This window comes from Macrobrachium rosenbergii, chromosome 42 (assembly GCF_040412425.1).
Source record: "Macrobrachium rosenbergii isolate ZJJX-2024 chromosome 42, ASM4041242v1, whole genome shotgun sequence".
Classification (NCBI taxonomy): domain Eukaryota; kingdom Metazoa; phylum Arthropoda; class Malacostraca; order Decapoda; family Palaemonidae; genus Macrobrachium; species Macrobrachium rosenbergii.
In genome coordinates this window covers 25,740,668-25,762,289 of record NC_089782.1, presented here as the reverse complement: position 1 = coordinate 25,762,289, position 21,622 = coordinate 25,740,668, and the positions used below count along the sequence as shown (strand labels likewise).

The 21,622-nt window shown below is 38.4% G+C and overlaps 1 protein-coding gene across 1 annotated transcript in view; it reads left to right on the top strand.

Annotated features, from left to right (window-relative positions):
* The window catches only part of LOC136828101 (ER degradation-enhancing alpha-mannosidase-like protein 3), a 72,794-nt gene that overhangs the window by 21,855 nt on the left and 29,317 nt on the right, over window positions 1-21,622 (top strand). The window contains 5 exon segments of the mRNA XM_067085880.1: window positions 961-1,006; window positions 2,918-3,018; window positions 10,541-10,736; window positions 20,309-20,419; window positions 20,732-20,948. Of these exon segments, the coding sequence (XP_066941981.1) occupies window positions 977-1,006; window positions 2,918-3,018; window positions 10,541-10,736; window positions 20,309-20,419; window positions 20,732-20,948 (655 nt within the window). The 5' untranslated portion in view covers window positions 961-976.

Here is a 21,622-nt window from a genome sequence, read left to right as displayed (position 1 = left end):
GATTGGTCACTGTACGACGAGAGGATTTTATTGAAATCTCTTTTTAACTAGAACATATGTTTAAAACCTTAGCAAGAGACGGGATATGTGAATTAAAAAATACAAATTTATGCTTCATTTATCTTACAAAAAATTATAACAAAGCTTTCCACTCTTAAAAGATGAAGTATGTGAATGCTACATATTGATGTTTCCTAAAGTTCTTTGTACAGTTCTTTGTCACTGTAATGGGAAAGACATGACAGCTGTGAGGTACAGTGTTTGTAATGACTAACTGATATTGATTTGAATTCGTTTCTCAAGGTCATGTTACGCAAATATCACTTTTTTTTTCTTTACACCCTTGACAACATCATATATTTTTGGGAAGTCACTTGTTTGTTCCTACTGAAAAGTGAAAAGTATGTATTAACATTAATCATCTGTAGCATATATAAGAAGTTCACTCTTGACCACTGGATGATACTGCAAAAGAATCTCTAGCTAGAGGTAGATGCTCTTGGTCCCATAGGATTGCTTAATTTTTGTATTTGGGTTTGATCATGAAATATGATACTGTACTAAACACTTTGTTGAAAGGTTAAATGATGATGTATTATGGGTATGATTAGTTATAGCCCAGTAGGAGCTTTATATGTCATTGCGGATATTCTTTATACACTTAACATCATTTCATGGTCACTTCAAAATGTTAATGAGTCATTGAATTTTTATTTCTGGAAGATTTTGATTAGAACATTTGAGATTGTCTGAACATTTACTTTAGCCTTTTGCTGATGTCTCTTTTTATCATTCTTAATAGTGTTAGAGTACAGTGACTATTTCTCATTAGTTACTTTATGCAATATATCTAAGTGTGTAATTTGAGCTTAGTTCATTTGAGACTTTATAAACACTCGTGTAATTTTATTTTTGCAACTAGAAATTTTACAATTCTTAATTCTCCTTTTCTTTTTTCAGGGAGGAGGCCAAAGAAATGTTTTATCATGCTTACACAGCTTATATGGTAAGTGTTAATGATAATTCTGGGTATTTTTAATGCAGTGTCATCTTACCTTATTGAATTTTAGGATTTTTGAAACTCATATCTATAATTGGATACTGTTCAGTATAAAGTACAGCTACTCTATTCTGATCCTTATATTTGTAATGTTTACTTTTTTTACTACATTTTTTTATCACTAGTGAAATATTTTGTTGTTTTCTTATTGCCTTTGCCAAGGAGATTGTCTTTGGGTTAGTTGTCAGTCTATTAGCAGGATTATGTAAAACTAATTAATGGGTTCTTATAGATTTTACTATTATACTAGTATTATGTTTTAGTGTTGTATCCATAAGTTTTATAATTTTAGTCGTTGTTATTGAGGTTGATGTTATAAAAAAGGGGGTAAGTTCATGCTGTTTATAAAATGAAGCTTTGGCTTCGCACTTAGTACTGTATACTATTCTGTTATATGTCAATATGCTCATCTAACTGAGGTACTACTGGTCATGCTCCCAACAAGGGGAGTTTTGTGAAAAGGACTCACTGTGGAGGTTCTCAGCACCACACCTCTTCTGGAGCCTTTTACGTCTTCTTTATACAGGTGTTTCACTTTTCTGCTGAAAGGTGCAGGAACAAGATCATAGTCCAGTATTGACTAAAGGATGATTAGTTAGGGGAGTTGTATAACAGTAGAGAGGAATTAGAGTACAGTGTAAGGTTGATTAAATGATGAAGCATGCAGCAGAGGGTAGCAGAGGAAAATGGAAGCTGCTTGAAGGTTCTCACCAACTGTTGCAGTTGATTGCCTTCTTTCCTTTTCCTTTTATCTGTTGACAGTGATGGCCCTTGATGCTGGATTGGACTTTGTAGAGAAATTGGTATGCATGGCTTCATCACTACTTTGTGTCTGGGGAAGCATGTTTGCATGGTCTGGTCCTCCAGTTCTTGAAAGTTTTCATCTCTTCCTCACCTTAATTCTGATGGTGGCCATCAAGGGATACTTTGGGTTTCTTAGGTAAATTGGGGTTTAAGAATAGGCTTCTTTGCTACAGTGGACATATCCATGCTGGTGAGGTCAAGAAACAAACCACTGAAACTGCAGTCTCCAGTATTAGAAGGAAACATCAACCCCCAGCATGCTGCTGACACAGCGTTTACAGGGCCAGAAAGGCATTTCAAGGAAAAGTCAAACTTAAAACACATCAAAGTGGGATTGAATATGTAAAGTGCAGGAAAGTGAATGTGAAAAAACACTTAATAAAAATGGATGAAATAGTACAATAACAGTTAAAAAAAACTTTGTGTAGAGTCTGGGAAGCACAGCACTCAAGTTTCTTGCTAACTTCTATCCAGAAATAAAAAAAACCCATAGCCAGTGTATAAAATATCTACCAGGCAAAAGATATCAATTAATCTTTAATTAGCTTAGAAATAGGGAGGATGAAATTACCCTAGTGGATGAATTAAATATTTTAGAAGTCAGTGAAGATCTGGGGATATCTGCGAGCTGTCCAGCAGAACAGACAGAGGAAAGGTGGGGCAGTTAACTACTAGGAACCCATGAATTATAGCTGTGAGTGTAGGGGTACTCACACTCTTGTATGTTAAAAAAGAGGTAGAAGTATATGAGGGGTACTTTAAGACCATAGATGTTGGCAAATACATATTTATAACAACTAGATACATACTTCTGATCTTGCATACTGTATTTCTGTAAGTTGCCTGTTTTGAATAGAAGTTTAAAATAAAAAAATAAAACACACAAACAGGCCCTCTTACCAAAGATTTCCTCCGGAATTGCTGGAGGATCTCATTTACTGTAGTTTATGTACTGTATAGCATTTATTTCATAATGTTCTTTTGAAGGTACCAGTGAAGCATGATTCACCACACTTCAAATATAATAAAAATAATGTATATTATACATTCCAGGACAATGCTTATCCAGCTGATGAACTGATGCCCCTAAGTTGTAAAGGAAGATGGCGAAATACCGAGCCTTCGAGAGGCGATATAGATGATACTCTTGGAAAGTGAGTAGGATTTTTTTTGTCCGTAGTTATATATTTTCAGAAGTATGTTTCATTGTTTGTGAAATTCTAAAAATGAAAGTGATTGTTAAATCATTTTACACAAGACTTGCATTGTAATAGAATACTTGTTAATATACTCCTGAACACCTGAATTAGCCCTGGTCACCTACCAGCCCAAACTACATCCCCATAACCTACGCATCGCTAAGTGGGTAATTAACTGTCAACATTACCAGCACAGGAAAATCTAAACAAATGAGTTACCTAGCGTACCGTTGGCAACGCTGCTGCAAGTCCCGCTGAGTGTGGCGAGATCCTCAATTGCTTTTTGTTCGCCGTGCTGCTAGGACTTGTCCTACATCAGGTGAATTTTGGTTCTCAGCCCGACCCCCTTATTTTGTTTTTTGGATTGGATAACGGCTTGGACTGGTTTATCGCCCCCCTTCTCTTCTGGATTGCTTCTTTCTCCGTTTTGACTTGGCCTGGCTTGGATTTGGAAAAATGGATAAAATGGATAAGACACCATTTGACAACACCGGCTTCACATCTGCTTACTGCCGTGACGACGAGCTCGCTACGCGCTGGAGACACCACAGCCCATCGTTCGTGCACAGCCTGCAAGAAAAGGATGAGTACCCTCAAAAACGACAGACATTCGTTGTGCATAAATTGCAGGAAGGTACAATGTGAGCGTCAATTTGAGATGTGACGAATGTAGGTCATGGTCGAGTAACACAGATGGAGGATTATCTCAAGCATAGAAATCATTGGCTTCTAAGAGTAAACGTAAAGGATTCAGGTAGAAACTCAGGGTTTTGACAAAGAGGCTTTAGAATCAGAATTATTTAGGAAATTAGAAGACAAATTGTCAGCCAGCATGTCTAGTTTATTTTCAGAGTTTCATGTCAAAATTAACAGAGATAAAGGATCAGGATAAAAAGTTAATAGGGACACAGAACCCTAATGGCTCTTTTTCAGCTCCCCTGCCTGTTCCAGAATCATCCCTAATGGGTGCAGGGGGTCATGGAGAACCATGAAACCTCAAAGCGTATGATCTACCCCCCTGTGTGAGCAGGCAGTGTCAGCAGCAGATTTCCTTTCACCCTGGTAACGTAAGTTCTAAGGTAAAATCTAATTTAGGTTTGACGCAAAACAGTTAGAGATAGTGTAGTAAAGAATCAGAAAGATAAGTTGAAGGTGCAGTCGGTGAGTCAGGTGTCATTAAGGTTGCGGCTCCATTGTTGGATCAACAGCGGTTCTTTCCAGCATTAGGCTCTCTGCAACAAAAGGTTGCAAATCGGTGGAGGATGATTCAATTTTGGTTCCTAGCTCTTCTAGTGTGGAAGGTTGGAGAGTATCCCTTTCTCTTCTTCAAGTTTCTTCTTCCCCCTCAGGACAAACCTTCGTCCCTTTCAGAGTCAATTCAATTGATCAATTGCTGAACATTGCAGAATATAATGCTGATCTGTTGGGACTCTCTAAAGGCTACAGATCTTTAGTTATTAGAAATTGTTTTAATATTGGTTTTCCAACATTTTGAGCATGTTTGAAGAAATCTCCCTGAATTTACAATGATGCTTTACAGGACTATCAGGGGAACAGAATCAGTCTATTTTCTTTCCTTAAAATCTATGGCTTCTTCTGTATCTACAGGCATCTCTTCTCTATTACGGTTTCAAAATCTTCTTCAGGTTTTCTCAACCGGGTTCCCGTTTAGGTCATTCTTCAGGGAGACTTTTGAGTTTCTTCTCTCGCTCAATAAGGTTTACTCTCTGCACCCAGAGCATTAAAAGACTTGCCTTATGGGACAATCTTCCACAAAATTTATGTTCTCGTCTTCGGGCCTGTTGCAGTGACATCTGGTATGGCTTCAAAATGTTCCATAGTGTTCAATGTTTCGGCCCCAGGAAACTAGTCTCTTGCAATCATCCAGTAGCATTACGTTTTCAGATGACAACCTAGCAAATCTCATCCCAGGCAGCTAGTTGCTGCGGGTTGGTGGCACTGTTCTCGCAGTTTCCAGTAGTTCGAACTCATTCCGGCTAGGATGACTGGTAACTTATCATCCACAATCGCTGATCGTTCCCACTTGTCCATGAAACGTCATCAGCACTGGCAGTCTCACTGGTTTCCCGTGTGGTTACCCTTCTTCTCTCTTCCCTCCTACCTTCTTCAGCCTTCCTTCTCTACCTTTCCAACAGGTGTCTCTGTTCCTCCGGTTAGGACGGTTTTTGTTGGTCGTTTCGGTTGCAGGTCAACATGGTTTTTTCCACCTTGTTCTTCTTCATCAAATAGCGGAGTGTCTGCTCTGGCGATTCCTCATCAGCATGCTTCTGTTATTCAGCCTAGTTGGGGTTGGCGGTATTGCGGCTTCTCCGTTTTCTGAGGCGTGGATTCGCCCAGGTGGTCCGCCTCAGCTCCACCGTTGTTGGAAGTGCGGGTTTGCGCAGCATCTTTCGTGCCCGCAACATTGGGTTGATTCTCCAGGTGTGCGTCTTGCGCACTCAGGTATTCGTGTTCCGGGTTAACAGTTCAGCGCGTTTTCTGGGGAGTCAGTCTGTCTCTGTTCCTGTCTCGACTCGGTCGGATCTTTCTGATAAGGATTTCTCTTGCGAGGAAGGATCCGGTAGTAGCCCGTTCTCCTTCAATGAATGAGAACGAAAAGTATAAGCCGGATGGTGGACTTCATTCATGCGCTTTATCCGCAGTCAAGGCTCCGGAGGAGCCTGTTCAACCTAATCAGGCAATGTTCGAGTCACTGTTTGCAAATAAACCAGTGGTTGCTCAATCATCAAAGAATCTAGACTGGTTTGGCGTGTCGAGCAGGCATTGAGGGAGTGCGGACCCGGTAGGTTAGCGGCATTAATTGGGTCGGGTAAGCAGGGATTCAACCTTGTTTCTTCCTTCGGAAGGGGTTTTTACAAGGTTGCGGTAACCCTTCTGGGTGTCAGGGTCCCTCTTAATGAATCAGTGGAAGCTCTTCTATCTAGGATCCCTTCTTCGAATCGTTTGGTTTCTGTCACAGCTAGAGAGGAGAGTATTTTGAAGACACTTTTCGTTCGGTCGGAGGCTCTATCCATTCAATGTGGATGTTATCTGGTTTAATGGGGTTCATTAAACAGGACGATTATTCTCCTCGGACCCGGTTTTGTTCGACACAATCTCATCATTTCGGTGTCAATGGGACTAGACATCGGCAAACATATCGGCCGGTTATGCGACCTTCTTCAGTAGGAAAAGGAGGTTTCTTTCTGAACCATCTACCTCCGCATTATCTGATATTCACAAAGGGCTCTGTTGAGCACCATTGGCGCCAACAGTCTTTTCCAGGGAGGAAGATGTATCAGCGATGGTAAATTTCGTTTCCTCTTCTTCAGCTGTCGAAATCACAGCAAGCCATGATTCAGTGGCAGCACAGTGCTCAGATCTCGAGAGGTTCCAAGGATGACATCTCAGCCAAGCGGACCCTTCCAAATCACCAGTCAAGGTCCCTAAGAAAGTCTGTTTCTCATCCAAGACTTCTGTTTCTGTTTCAGATCCAAAACCTTCTGTCCTAAAGAAGGTTTTCGGAAGTAGGAGACATTCCCTCGTCTGCACCGGTAGGAGGTTGCCTAGCTCCATTCTGGAAATCTGGGAAGGAGTATGGCGCGAGAGCAGGTAGTGGAAGTGTTAAGGAGAGGGCAGAGTCCCTTTTCGTTTCCTGCCTCCTCTATCAGCTCACCCTGTTCATCTTCCCAGTTATTCCCTTCCTCCATCAGGGAAATAGCTGGCAGCAGAAGTCGAGCCCTCTGGGAGAAGGGAGCATTAGAACCCGCTCCTTCCCCAGGTTTTACAGTCGGATTTTTGTGGCTCGAAGTCAGGAGGATCTTGAGACCCATCATCGATCTTTCGAGTCTCAACCCCGGTTTCATCATCTCCCGGTTTTCATATGGAAACTTCTCAGTCAGATCTTTTCGTCAGTCCGAGAGATGATTGGATGATTTCAGTAGACTCTCAAGGGCGCTTATCTCAGGTTCCGTCCATCAGGAATCTCGAAGTTCCTTGCTGCTCAGGTCCAACTGGAACATTCCATTTCAAAGTCCTCTGCTTCGGTCTGACCATTGCAGGAGACATCTTTAGGGTGGGATGTCTATTTAGCAGACATAATGAATTGTTGGGGTTTCCGAATGAGGAGATATTTCGACAGTTGGTTAGTTCAGGCTTCGTCGGTAGACGAAGTTTTGCAGGTGAGGGACTTCTTACTGAACTTATGTCAGAAGTTAGGAATCCGAATCAACTTGGAAAAGAGCTCACTAATTCCAGCTCAGACAAAGACGTATTTGGGAATAACAATTCAGATGCTTGATTCATGGAGGAGCGGTCTGGTTTCTGAGTCAGGGAAACATTCCCAGAACAGAGCTCAACCTGGAGCCTGTGGAAAAGCTTGCTGGGTCGAATGGCCTCCTCTCACTTCATGGGTCTGAGCCAACTAAGGAATTGCTGATCGGGAACAAGGCGCGAACGCCTGAAGGATCTTCTTTGATGGTGGAGAAGAATATCATCTGTACACAGATGTTGATCTTGGGGAGCAACCCTGATCAGCCCAAGGCCTTGGAATCTGGATCGAAGGAACATCAATTACAGGGTGCTAAGAGCAGTAGAGCGGCTCTTTGCTGATCAAAGAATAAATAAGATAGTAACGCTTGTACAATGTAACAGCAGTGTCCTATCTCAAGAAGGAGGGGGAACAAAATCACAAGAATTAAACAAATAGCACAGAGAATTCTCCGCTGGTGCGGATCCACAGAATTACTCTGGGTTCCTCAGTTTGTGCTGGGAAACTCAACGTTTTGGCAGACGCCTAAACCGGGTGCACAAGAAGTTCTGGGGAGAATGGACGTTGGTGCAGGAAGAAGTACAGCTTCTATTTAAGAAATGGCCAGCAACCATAATCTTTCGCTCAAAGCCAAATTTTTTGCCTTCCAGCATACTCCCCAGTAGCAGATCCTCATGTCTTGCAGGACGGACACCATGTGTTGCACTCTGGAACGACATGCAGACGTATGCATTCCCTCGTTGAATGATTCAACAAGTGTTAATGAAGCTCAGGATATCCTGCAACACCCAAATGACGTTGATTTGCCTTTTTCTGGCCCCAAAGACCCTGGTTCCTGGACCTTCTGACTTACTAACGGATGTCCGGTTTTCCTTCCAGAGAGGAAAGATCTTCTCTCAGACAGCCGCTTTCCATTACTACCACCAGAACCTCCGCTGCTGAAGCTAGCTGCGTGGAGACTATCCAGCGAGCAGCACGTCATGCAGGACTCTCTAAGGGGAGTGGCTCGCCAACTGTCTTTCTGTCTGAGAAGATCAAACCAGGAGACTGTATCAGGCCAGGTGGGCGTTGCCCTTTCACCAGTTGGTGCCGGAAACAAGGTCATCAGATTTCACTTCCATCAATAGCAAAAGTAGCAGACTTTCTTCTTTTTCTGAGAAAGAAAAAAACTTCCTACTACTCGATCAAGGTTACAGGTCAATGTTAGTAGCACATTCCGCTTCCATCTCCAGAATTGGCGACCAGTAGAATTCTTCACGCTCTTAAGGTCTTTGAAATAGAACTCCCAGTTCTTCCGCTTCGCCACCATCGTGGGATTTAAAGGCAGTTTTGACTCATCATAGATTGTCAAGAATACGAACCATTGAATCACTGTCACTAAGGCAGTTGATCAAAAATTATTATTTCTAGTTGCTCTGGCCACAGCTAAAAGAGTAGGAGAAATTGAGCTGTTTCAAGAACTGTCTTTCTCTCAGGGAAAGATATTTTTCTTTCCTTCTGCCGGAATTCATGGCAACCAGGAATCGGAATCAAATCCTTTACCCAGAGCATTTAGAGTAACGTCTTGGAAGATTTCGTGGAGGTGACGCTTTTAGAAATGCTGTTATGTCCAGTTAGGGCGCTGGGAAGGCTTATTTGTCGCAGACAGAAAGCTTTTGCCTCACCGAAGAATGCTATTCGTTTCTCCCAGATGTCCTTCGCGTCGATCTCGAAGAATGCTGTAAGTTTTTCTAAGAGAAATGATTCAACAAGCATCGGCTAATTCTTCATCTCTTCGAACCTTCAACTCCTCTGAACGCCCAAGAGCTCATAGTAATAGAGTGGGTGGCGACATCGCTGGTATTTCTCAAAAATTTCTCAGTGTCGGCAATCCCAAGCAGCAACTTGGAAATCCAGTATCGGTTTTCACTTTTTCTACCTTAGGGACATTTCAATTCTCGCCGGAGAAGGGTTACTCGCTGTCCTTTTGTGGTGGCCAATTCAATTCTTTAGTAAAGGGTAGATTTAAGGGGTGAGGGCGAGCAGGTTGAGCAACATAGGATAGGAACTAGAACTATCAGTGAACGATCCATAGGAAGTCTTTTGACATTAGTACAACTGGAGTTAGGTAACCAGGTTTTCAGCCGTTTATTCAACCTCTCGGCACAAACTCGGCAACGATGACTTTCAATGAATCAGAAGAGACTGCACATTCAACTTATCCTCCATACATGAGGCCAATAGCTACATGGGAGGTTTGTCGTTCCCACTCCATACATGAGGCTATGAATAGCCACATAGGAGGTTAAGCCATGCTCCACTACATGCAGAGGCTTTGATTAGCCACATGGGAGCGGGCTTCTTCATCCATGGGAGGGCTTTGAATACCACATGGGAAGTAGCTCACCAGTACTGTGACATGAGACTGACGCCATGCAATTTCTCTTACAGGCATCCCCACTCGTCATGGATAACCATGTGAGGATTCGTTTATATGTAATAGTAGGCGAATAATGAGTTACCTGCTTTACTTGTTGGTAGGTCGGTCTGACTTAGATTGATCCCACCTCCACTAAATTTTGTTAATCAGGCTATTTCAGGTGTTCAGGGAGTGTATTGCAATATGAAATTTTCATAATTGTGTTAATATTGTCACGTTTACCTGAACACCTGAATGGTTCCCACCCTCCTCCCCACTCCAATCTGATTAATGAATAACGCAATTGGGGATCTCAGCCACACGGCCGGGGCTTGCAGCAGCGTTACCAACGTTACACAGGTAACTCATCTGACAAGATTTTCCTGTAAGCGTTGGTAACGCTGACAGTCAATTACCCACTTAGCGGGTAATGAGTTATGGGGATTTAGTTCGGGCTGGTAGGTGACCAGGGCTAATTCAGGTGTTCAGGTAAGTATTACAATATTAGTTTTATTATGAAAACTTCATTCCTTGTACTGTTACGGACAGGATTGGACTGTAGTTATAGAGAAATTTGGTATCTTTAATAGTTACAACTAACATAATACTCAAAAGCTACGACCACTTAAAGTAATGGTAGCTTTTTCTTTTGATGAAGTGTTTCAATATTTTAAGGGAATCATGTACATACTTTGTTCATATTCAGTAATAATCTACTGTAATGAGATTTGGTTATTTGTTGCCTGTCATACTGTAACATATTTGAAAAGTTATACCATTAACGCAGAATCTATTTTTGGTTTTTCCAGCTTCTCTCTTACTTTAGTGGACTCATTAGATACTTTAGTTGTGATGGGAGATATCGAAGAGTTTGATCGAGCTCTCCGATTAGTCGTGAGAGATGTGACCTTTGACCATGATGTTGTTGTGTCAGTCTTTGAAACAAACATCCGAATGGTTGGAGGTCTTATATCAGGCCATGTAATGGCAGAACATCTAAATCAGGTATGCTGCTTTGTCATCATGTTATGGTTTGTGGGTTAAGAACTTTTTATTTGAGGTTAATAGTTTTTATGTTAAATTCAATGCTAAAAACCACATGATAAAATACCAGTGTTTTGCTTGTGCTTTTCTCCTCAGTGCTCTCTTGGGTGCAACTCTTGTGTTTGTTTTTTTATAATTTATCCTCAACATAATTTCTTGTTAGCTATAAAATAGAAATAGCTTTGACTTGAGGAAAATTCTTGACATGTCTTTAAGCCATAGGTAGGAGAGCCAAGGTGCTTTTGCCTGCATCTGTTTGGTTGATTTGACCATTACTCTCATCTCCAGAAGATTAAGCGGGAATTTCATATCAGTAATCAGTCCTTATAGAAATTTTAATCTAGTTTCTTTCTCTGATAATGGGGACAATAGGCCTCATAAGGTTAAAGATTTTCAATGCATGCACTTACAAAATTATATTTTTTTTCCCATTAAATTGCTTCAAATCTGGCTAATTGTATGTTTGGTGCAGTTGAGACTGATGTTGCCCACTATATAGTACAGTATGTACATTATTTGACTAAACATGCCTAACTCTATTTTTTTGTATCTTTGAAAATGCAGAGTTAATATTCAGAAGTGGAAATTTAATGCCATAAGTCATAAATTATTACTATCATTAGTATCGTGACTCAAGATGGAATCACGATAGTGCATTTATAAAGACCAGTAAGCAGTCATTTATCTTTTTATTTTGTAAGGGAAATATTATGAACATTATGCAAATGCTAGATGTAGAAAATTATATAAGTTATTGAATTGTTTGTAATAATAATATTTCTTTTTGTGTGTTTTTTTGAAGAGTAAAATACACTCAATGGTTGTTTGACTCTAAGCAATTTTTAACGAGTTATTATGATTGCCTCGTTAGCGAATGCGGTCGAAGCGTGGACTTCAGTCAGCTCTGACTGATTTGAGTTAGAACGAACAGTAGCACGGCTCAGTTGTGTAACAGTGAGGTCATTGTTACCCTGTTTAACTAAATAAAGTAGGGGAAGGAATTAACACAGCTTCGAGAGGAGTTCTTACCATCATGTAATACAGCTAAGTTACTGATTTTATAAGTGTTTTTGTTGAGGTGATAATATTGAAGGGCATGCATGCACTATAAGATATTGTTACTGGCAGGCATTGTAAAATGAATAGGATTATTCTTCGGGTTGCCGGATAGGAAACTTTACAATAAATATTTTTAAGGTTAGTAATAAATATAAATAATCTATTTCTGGTCAAACAATGATTTTATTTATCACAGGGTATAGTAAAATTAAATTTTATACATGAACACAAGCTAAATTCTCGATTTATTGAATGAAAGGAACAGAAAGAATCTTGGAAATCTGTTAATGAACCTGGTAATATGCAACCAAATCAGGGTAAATTTAGGTTTTCATATTGATTGAATATTCTATATGTTTACTATTTTGGATTCTTTTGAGTAAATATATAAATGGTGCCGTGATAGGGTTATTATGGTGATGATTGATAATTGGTAACTGATTGATAAACGATATTTTTAACTTTGATATGGGTGTTTATAGGTGAATGTTTATAGATGTTTTTACCTGTTGAGTTTCATGAGAAAGTGTTCGCTTACCGGGTTTGTTATGACTAGGTTATTGGCAATTTGGTTTGAAACATAAGTGAGGAAAAATTAGTGAGTAAGAGATTATCATTTCCTTTAGTAGTTTGCACTCTATTTGATTGTTAATTGTATTTAAAATTTTGATGATATTTAATGATAATCTGTTATAATTGAGTGATTAATGAACTTATTCTGAAAATTTTCATTTTGAGATTTCGCTTTGTAATTTATCGATCGTAAGGAAATCATGAGTAGGAATTTTGAATTGGTAACCTGTTCTCTTTAGATTCATAAGGTTTAACTATATTTGACTATTTATTTACATTTAAAAAGTTGAAATTTTGTATTTGAAAAAAAATTTAACTTTCTCTTAAGTGATTGAAAATTTTATATGCGTTATACATTTTGAATTGATCAGTGTTAATTGCCACTAATTGAAAACATTTAAGTATGAGTTAATTTCCAATAGTTGTGATTTTTATTGAAAATAAATTTGGAAATAATAATTTTGGAAAGTTGAATTTGGTAATTCATTTAATAGTTGAAAGTGAAGTTAATAAATTGGTTCTTTCCTATGGTGAAATTTTCGAGTTGTGTTAGTAGTTTGCACTGACATTGATAATATCGTTGTCGACACACGGCCATTTGTCGTGATCGGGCATCCATTTATGGAGTTAAAGCGTCTCGCATTAATAAAGAATAATGAAATGCACAGGCGTACATCTTGTTAATGACCGAGCAGCTAAGTTGAAGTTTGTTTAAAACGAAACTTATGCGGGAAGGAATTTAATATAGTTGTTGTTGCAAATAAATACATAATGCCACTAAATAATTATTAGGTAGTTCCTTCCTACATCCTTGCTTGGTCTATTTTTCTCCTTTTAGTGAACAGTTTAGTGAATTAACAATGTCGGACATAGAAACATCAGACGAAATGTCAGATAATGAAAATGAAAAACAGAAAAATGCATAGTGCTGATCCTAGGACATTCTTAGGTATGAAAATGGAAAAGTGCCTTTGATAAAATAAATGAAGAAGAGGAAACCCTTTATTTTATAACACACTCAATAGGTGGTGCTACTTGTTATGATATCACATCTGAAGAAGTAAAGGGGTGTGAAGTAGAGGCAGTTGCGCTTTTTTGTAGGAAGTAATGATATAGATAGTGAAGATGCTGGATCAACAAATGATATTAGGAATAATATCATAGAACTTGCAAATGATATCTCCAATGTGGACGGAGTAAAGATAGTCTATATCGTTACTGTGGAACCCGTACAAGCCTGAGATATGTAATCTATAACGAATATCGAAGAAGTGAAATAGGTTGAACCAAAGGCTACGTAAGTCAATCGGTTATTATATCATTAATAATGGTCTCACTGAGAAGGATCTAGGCAATGATGGAGTTCATTTAACTCAAGAAGCCTCCTGGAAACACTGGCGGGAAGAATATATGAAAGAGTCAGCAGTGATGCTGATTCAGGAGAATGGTAATAGCATAGTGGACCCAAGTGGGGTGGGGATGGGGGACTCATCTAGCATTGCATTAGTTATAAGTTGTATATAATTATTGTGGTAAGTTTTGAAGAAGTGAATTTCTCTTGGAAGTGTATTAATTAATTGCATTTAATGGGGTGGTTATATATTAAATTGAAAATTGTTGAAAATACTTAAATTGTATATTTTGCATAAACCATTGTTTGTTGAAATTGCTGAAAATTTGAAAATTTTTATTGGTTTTAACTGGTTTGATAATAATTATCATTGAAAGTGACGGACAGAGCTTTGTGAGGTCACGAGGTGGTTACAAAGGGTGTAATCACCAAATGGATAAATAAGATAGACTCTGCTATTGCTGCAGGTAATGTCAATACATTGTCTTCAATTAAAGATTTACTTATAAACAAATGAAGACTGTGCAAGAACTGAATGAAGATATTAACTTTAACCACTGAAGAAGAAGCAGAATGAAATGAGGTGGAAGAGCAAGCAGAGTATGAAGTAGTAATTAGGGAACACATTAGTATAAGTTGATCAATGCCATAACAGCGATATCAGGAAATGGTTCTCCTGGAAATCCTGACCACACCTACAGATTAATATTAGATTGCCGAAATTGGATCTCCCACATTATACTGAGATGTGTTGGTGGAATTCCTTCTGGGAATTATTACAGTAATATTGATACACCAGCCGAGGACTTGGAGCCAATTCAGAAATTTTCATACAAAGCTTACTCACAGGAGATGCTCTAAAATTGATTTCAGGATTTAAGTTGGAAACTATGACTATTCACATAAGCTATATCTCTTCTCCAAGCCACTTATGGGAAAAGGGATGAGATCATGAAATTCTGGTAAGAAGATTACTAGAAATTAAAATCCATCTGCAATTCAGAATCATTGCAAACATTCAGAGCAAATTTTGAATGCCTGATGAGATCGTTGGAGAGTGAAAAACTGGAGTTGAAATGAGCTTTTTACATTATTTCATTATGGTAAGTTGCCTAAGGTGTTAGTGAAACTGTAAAACGCAGGTGTGGAGATTGGCTAGTATTTGACATTTAAGAAATATCTAGAAGAAGAAATTCACAATCTAAGATCTTTCTTCTCAGTGGATGTAAATAAACCTGGAACTCTATCAACAATATCTACATTACAGTGAATCAATCACAATCTGTTAGACCTAAGAGTAAAGGAACTGTGAATAAAATTAGTTCTCAACAAGCAAGAAAATGTGCATTGTGTGAAGGCGGTACTGAGTGGACACAGTAAAACTTATGCCAGTAGGGATGAGAGACTGAGAAGTCTCGGTTTTTACTGATTGTGTTTTGTGTGTGCATCGATAAACACTTTAGTGTAGATTGTGAAAAGCAAAGTTTGTGGAAACGGATGTAGATTAAAACATCATCATTGTGTTTGTGTGATAAACAACAAACCAGCAAACCAAGTAAAACCAGCAAGTAAATCAACAATTAAATCGCAAATAAACCAGCAAATTTCACAATAATGGTGTGCAAGTTTGGAACACTTTCCGTGAAGTGATCAGGGTCAGAAATCCAAGCAGAGGTCCATTCTACCAACAGCCACAATTGTGTTAAAGGGTAAGGAAGACATTTAGTACGCCGGTGATTATTGGACACATGCGGAGGCTTAACCTTTATCAGAAGGTCAACTTAAGGACGGTGCAGTATAGATCTAAAGGCACGGAGAAAATTGTCTTAAGGGTTATTGACAAGCAAACCCATGAACGAGTATGAGACGGTGAGTGTTTCCATACCTTATAAGGGTAGATTGATTATTATGGATTGTATTGTGGTAGACGAAAGTTACCAGAGATACTAAGAAATTCAACGTTAAACGAAATTTGAAAACGTTGTGTAAAAACCAAAATTTGTCTAGCGGACAAAGATTTTTGATCTGCCTGCTGGACAAGCAAGCACCCATTGATATGTTGGTAGACGTTGATAATGTCTATAACATTTTACACCCCGGATTCAGAAAAGCTGAGAAATTGATATTGTTAACTACCATATTTGGATATGTTGTGACAGGGTCCTGTAATGCTCCTCCAGTGCAGGGAAACCCAGGTAACTGTGTTAAAGCTAGCAATTAACGAGGAAGTAATTGAAGCTACTCATAAATATTATAATGATGTAAAGAATGATTTGGATATTTTGTGAAACTGTCAAGTAATTATTGACTGCAATGAATTGAGAGAACATGATCGAAAGGTTCTAGAAGACTTTGAAAATACCATTGTATATTCTGAAATGAGAAGCAATATGTTGTGGCCTTACCATGGAAGTCTAATAAGCCAAGGCTTCCATCCAATTATGGCATGGCGTTGGGCGGGTTAAACAACAATATGTGAAATTTCAGAAAGATGAAGCCTACCTGAACCACTATCAAAATCCTGAAGGATCAGAGGATGGGGGTTCATTGAAAGAATTGCAGATAAAGCAAATCAGTTGAAAATTGTCATTATCTAGCACATCTCATAGTGTGCAGAAGATAGTGTCACCACTCCAATCAGAATAGTTTTCATGACTGTTCCTGAGACAAAGGTAAAAATGGATTGAGTCTTAACGACTGTCTGGACTGGACCACATATTAAGATAGATTTGCTCACATTCTTGCTGCAGTTCAGAACTAACAACCACGCTTGTATTAGTGACATAGAAAAAGGCATTTTTATGGTGCAATTGAGAGAAGAAGACCGGAACTACACACGGTTTTTATGGTTGCAAGACCCAACGGATCAAAGAGCAAGTTAATCATATATAGGTTTAGGGTGGTATTTGTTTGGTGCTACGTGTTCTCCGTTTCTGTTGAATGCCACTATTAAATCGCATCTGGCTAGCTGTTGTGAAAAGATACGAACTGCTGAGATGGTGGATATGATGAAGAGGGGATTATCGTGGACAACTCCTTCAATTTACGTCCAACAGTGAAGATGAATTGATAAACTTATTTTTTGGTGCAAACAAAATATTGTACGGCGCGACTTGTATTTAAAGGAATGGACTAGTACAGTGATCTTTTGAATACTGTCGCGGATGCCTATCACATAAAATCAAAGAGAAACAAACCTATAAAGTCTTAGGCTTAAATTGGAACATCTCTAGTGATGAACTAACAATAACACCTAGTCATCTTAAGACCGTCAAATAAAACGTGGAAATTCTAAGTGCAATTGCCCAAATTTACATCCTTTAGGAGTGCTTATCCCTATTACTGTCTGAGCTAGAATATTCTTGCAGGATTTGTGGAAACAGCAGTTGAAATGGGATGATCCTACCAGTTCCTTTATTAAAACAGTGGAATGAGTTGTCCAATGACTTAGAAAAGTCTCATATTTTCCTTCTCCGGAAGCACTAATCTGGAGAAAGCGGATTATCTCCCATTTTTTTCTGTGATGCTAGCATAACAGCTTATGGATTTAATGGCCGACGAGGCAGTGGAAAACTTCGTCTCTGATTATGGCAAAGGTAGAGTAGCACCCATTAAAAGAGTTGACTGTACCTAAATTAGAATTAATGGCTTTGTTGTTAGGTGCAAGATTGTGTAAATTTATAGTTGAAACTTTTGAAGGAAATAAATTTTAGAAAATAATAATTTGGTCTGATAGTGTTGCCTGGGATGGTTAGTGACAAAAGAATATTTCAGTATTTGTGAAAAACAGAGTATTGGAAATTAACTCTATAATCATGGGATCGTCTTTTCTTACGTCCCATCTTCAGAAAAACCTAGTGACTGGATTACTAGGAAAAAGAAACAGAAGAAAAGAAATAACTCCTTTTGGTGGAGGGACCTCCTGGTTAAAATCAGAAAAACCACACCTATCCTATTGACAGGACATGGGTGAAAGAAGCACAAACACAGGAAGTTATTCAGGTCCATCTTGTAGGAACAGTGAAAAAAACCCATCTGACTGACCTGGGGAAAGATTTTAGTAGAGTGGATAAATTTTGTAAAACCCTTATAGCTTGATAATACAATTTATTCACAATTGCAAAATCAACTGGTTGTAGGAAAACTGGAAGTTTTAACCCTGGAAGAACTTCAACAAGCTAAAAAATAAAATGATTATCCATACAAAAGGAATACTTTCCGGAAGAATATAAAGCTTTGGAAAGGGGGATAAAGTTTCAAAATTGACCTTTATTATACATTGAATTTTCTTGGAAGAAGGTATTATAAGATGCAGAGGAAGACTAAACATGTCGCATAGGCGCGGAAATAAATTCCCAATCTTGCTGCCCAAAAGTTGTTTTTCTCACAAGATTGATAGTAAGGAGCATCACTGTTTACAAGCTCACATGGGGAGTGCAATGCAACCGTGGGGCAAGTGTGAGACAGGAATACTGGGTCCCATACAGCTTCGCCAATTATCCAAGTGTAATACATCATTGTATAATCTGTAAGAAAAACTGAGAACTTTTCGTGTGAATATTGCACCATTGCCAGAATTTCGGGTGCAGAGAAAACAACCCTTTTAGCTAGGGTAGATTTACAGACTAACCAAGGAGAAACATCAAAATCCTGAAAAGCCTATATTGTAGGGGTTTGTTTACTTGTCCAGTTACTAGAGGAATCCACATCGAATTAGTAAAAGATCTGTCCTGCGATTCGATTTCTTATGGTGTTCCAAAGTTTGTAGCCGGGGATTTCCTTCTTTAATGCTAAATGACAATCTACTGCCTTTTATCGCTTCAGATTATTTGAAAAACATGGCAGAAAAGTTCCTAGTGCAAGAACACTGAATATATAAGATATAAATGGAAGTTCATACCAACCAGAGCACCTTGGTTTTGAGGCTATATGGAAAGATTGATTGGTCTTTTAGAAAACATGTCTGAAGAAGGTAATGGTGAAAGCCTTTCTCAACTTTAGTGAACTTTCACTAGTATTTACTGACTAGACTTCAGAAGCAATTATTAGTAGCAGACCCATAAGTTATACTCAGGGGAGAGATCTAGACCAGTTGGATATTCTGACGCCCAATCATTTGTTTTAGAATGGGTGGAATCTTTCCTAGAAGTCATAGATTGGAAAGATGAAACTAAGGATCCTCTGTATGGAAAATAAGGATGTTGGAAAGCCATTTTGTACATCACAAAAAATGTGATGACCTGTGTGGAAAAGGTGGGAGAGAAGATATTTAACTTCTCTCCGAGAAACTCATCAGGCGGGAATCAGACCACGAATTTTGGCCCAAAATGGGGAGATGTTGTGTTGATACCACGATGAAGGACCGAGAAGTCGTTAGAGCTTCCGGTCAGATTGTCAAGTGCATTAGGACCGGATGATGTCTTCTGGCGTGGTTGCTAAAAACCCCACAAGGTCAGGTAATGAGACCTGTTGTCAAGCTTCTATCCTTTGGAAATTATGGCAAGAGACTGATGTTGTCATATCTGAAAACTGATAACAAGAGCACCGACCAATCCAGGAAGCCTTTGAGCAGCTACTGAGAAGCCAGAGGAGCCATATTCAAGCGGGACAATTATAACTGTAAATATTGTTTCTGTTTGTTGGGAGTGTATCGTGACTCAAGATGGAATCACGATAGTGCATTTATAAAGACCAGTAAGCAGTCATTTATCTTTATTTTGTAAGGGAAATATTATGAACATTATGCAATGCGAGATGCGAGAAAATTATATAAGTTGTATTGAATTGTTTGTAATAATATAATATTTCTTTGTGTCAAGTGTTTTTTGAAGAGTAAAATACACTCAATGGTTGTTTGACTCTAAGCAATCTTTAACGAGTTGTTAGGATTGTGCGTTAGCGAACGCGGTCAAGATGATGCGTGGACTTCAGTCAGCTCTGACTGATTTGAGTTAGAATCGAACAGTACCGCTCAGTTGTTGTTTAACAGGGGAGGGTCATTGTTACCCCACGGTAATCTCGAAGTAGGGGAAGGAATTAACACGGCTTCGAGAGGAGTTCTTACCATCATGTGCTACAGCTAAGTTTACGATTTTATAAGTGTTTTGTTGAGGTGATAATGTTGGAAGGGCATGCATGCACTATAAGATATTGTTACTGGCAGGCATTTGTAAAATGAATAGGATTATTCTTGGTTGCGGATAGGAAACTTTACAATAAATATTTTAAGGTTAGTAATAAATATAAATAATCTATTTCTGGTCAAAACAATGATTTTATACGATCACAGGATATGGTAAATTAAATTGTATACATGAACACAACGCAAATTCTCGATTTATTGAATGAAAGGAACAGAAAAGAATCCTTGGAAATCTGTTAATGAACCAGTAATATGCGAACCAAATCAGGGTAAATTTAGGTTTTCATATTGATTGAATATTCTATATGTTTACTATTTTGGATTCTTTTGAGTAAATATAATTAGATTGCTTGTGTTTCAAAGCACTCATAAATATTTAAGAACAGTAAATCAATCTTATTTTTTAAGCTTTATGGTGCTCTGGGATGGTATCGTGGAGAATTGTTGACTATGGCACGTGACCTTGCAACAAAACTTCTCCCCGCTTTCAATACTACCACGGGCATTCCTCATCCAAAGGTTAGTTTACTTTTATATTTTTTGTTGTCAGTACACTTTCATTTGAAATTTATTCTCCCCGAGATTTTCAATAATGAAATTTTACTATAAAATGGTAATCAAAGAAGTTGATGGTTTTGAAAGAAGGCCAATTATGACTTTTCTGTTTTGAATGACTTTATCAGTTGTAAAACTCTTGTATCAGTTGCAGAACTGTTCTATTTTAAGTAATCATGCATTCGTCTCATAGGGCATTATCTAGCATTGATATAAGTGTTCATAAGTACTTGGTACTTTATGGTATATGTGTTAATGACTTGTTTCTTTAAACAGGTTAACCTTAAGTATGGCATGAAGTCGCCTAAACTTCAAACGTCACGTGATACCTGCACTTCATGTGCTGGAACGATAATATTAGAATTTGCAGCTTTGTCACGTCTCACAGGAGATCCTATATTTGAGGAAAAGGCCCGTCAAGCAATGGATTGCCTTTGGAGTCAAAGGCATAGGGGAAGTGACCTTGTTGGAACTGTTCTTAATGTACATTCTGGTAAGGCATCACATTAAAATTTTTCATGTGTAAGGAAAAAGACTTTCAAAAAGGTGTACATACAAATTACTGACAGTCTTACTTCTACATCTGCTCAAGGAATTTGTTAGAGCAAGACAAACCAAATGAAGACTATTTGCTTAAAATGAACCACGTGGTATGTAGTGTTAGGTGAGATGTCTTCCCAAGTAAGAACTCCCCCTTATCAGAACTTTCACATGCATTCATCTCCAAACTTTGTTCTTTGGTTAATGAATGTTATGTACATACTAAAGGCCATTTGCAAAGTCCTGTTATGTATATATCATTTGACACTGACATTTGATTATTTTTTTTTCATTTTTTACTTTCATGTGTTAATCAGAGTTATATGTGCTTAGGAATTTTGATATACTTGTGGTATGTTTATAGGTTTGAGGGAATAGGAAATTAACAGTTTTATCCAATTTTTCTTGAAGAGATATAGTCAGTGATTTTCTTTTTCCATTTCTCTTTGTGTTTTTGTTGCAACTTGATAGTTTGAATCATGTTACTGACCAACCCAGTTAATTTCTGTTCATGACTTTCTGTTTGTCTTGTTATTTGCTATTGAGAGGCCGTTCTAGGTTCTTAATAAGTTTTTAATAATAAGGATAAGTGACGGTGATAATCCAGCACAGTGAATATGAATGTAG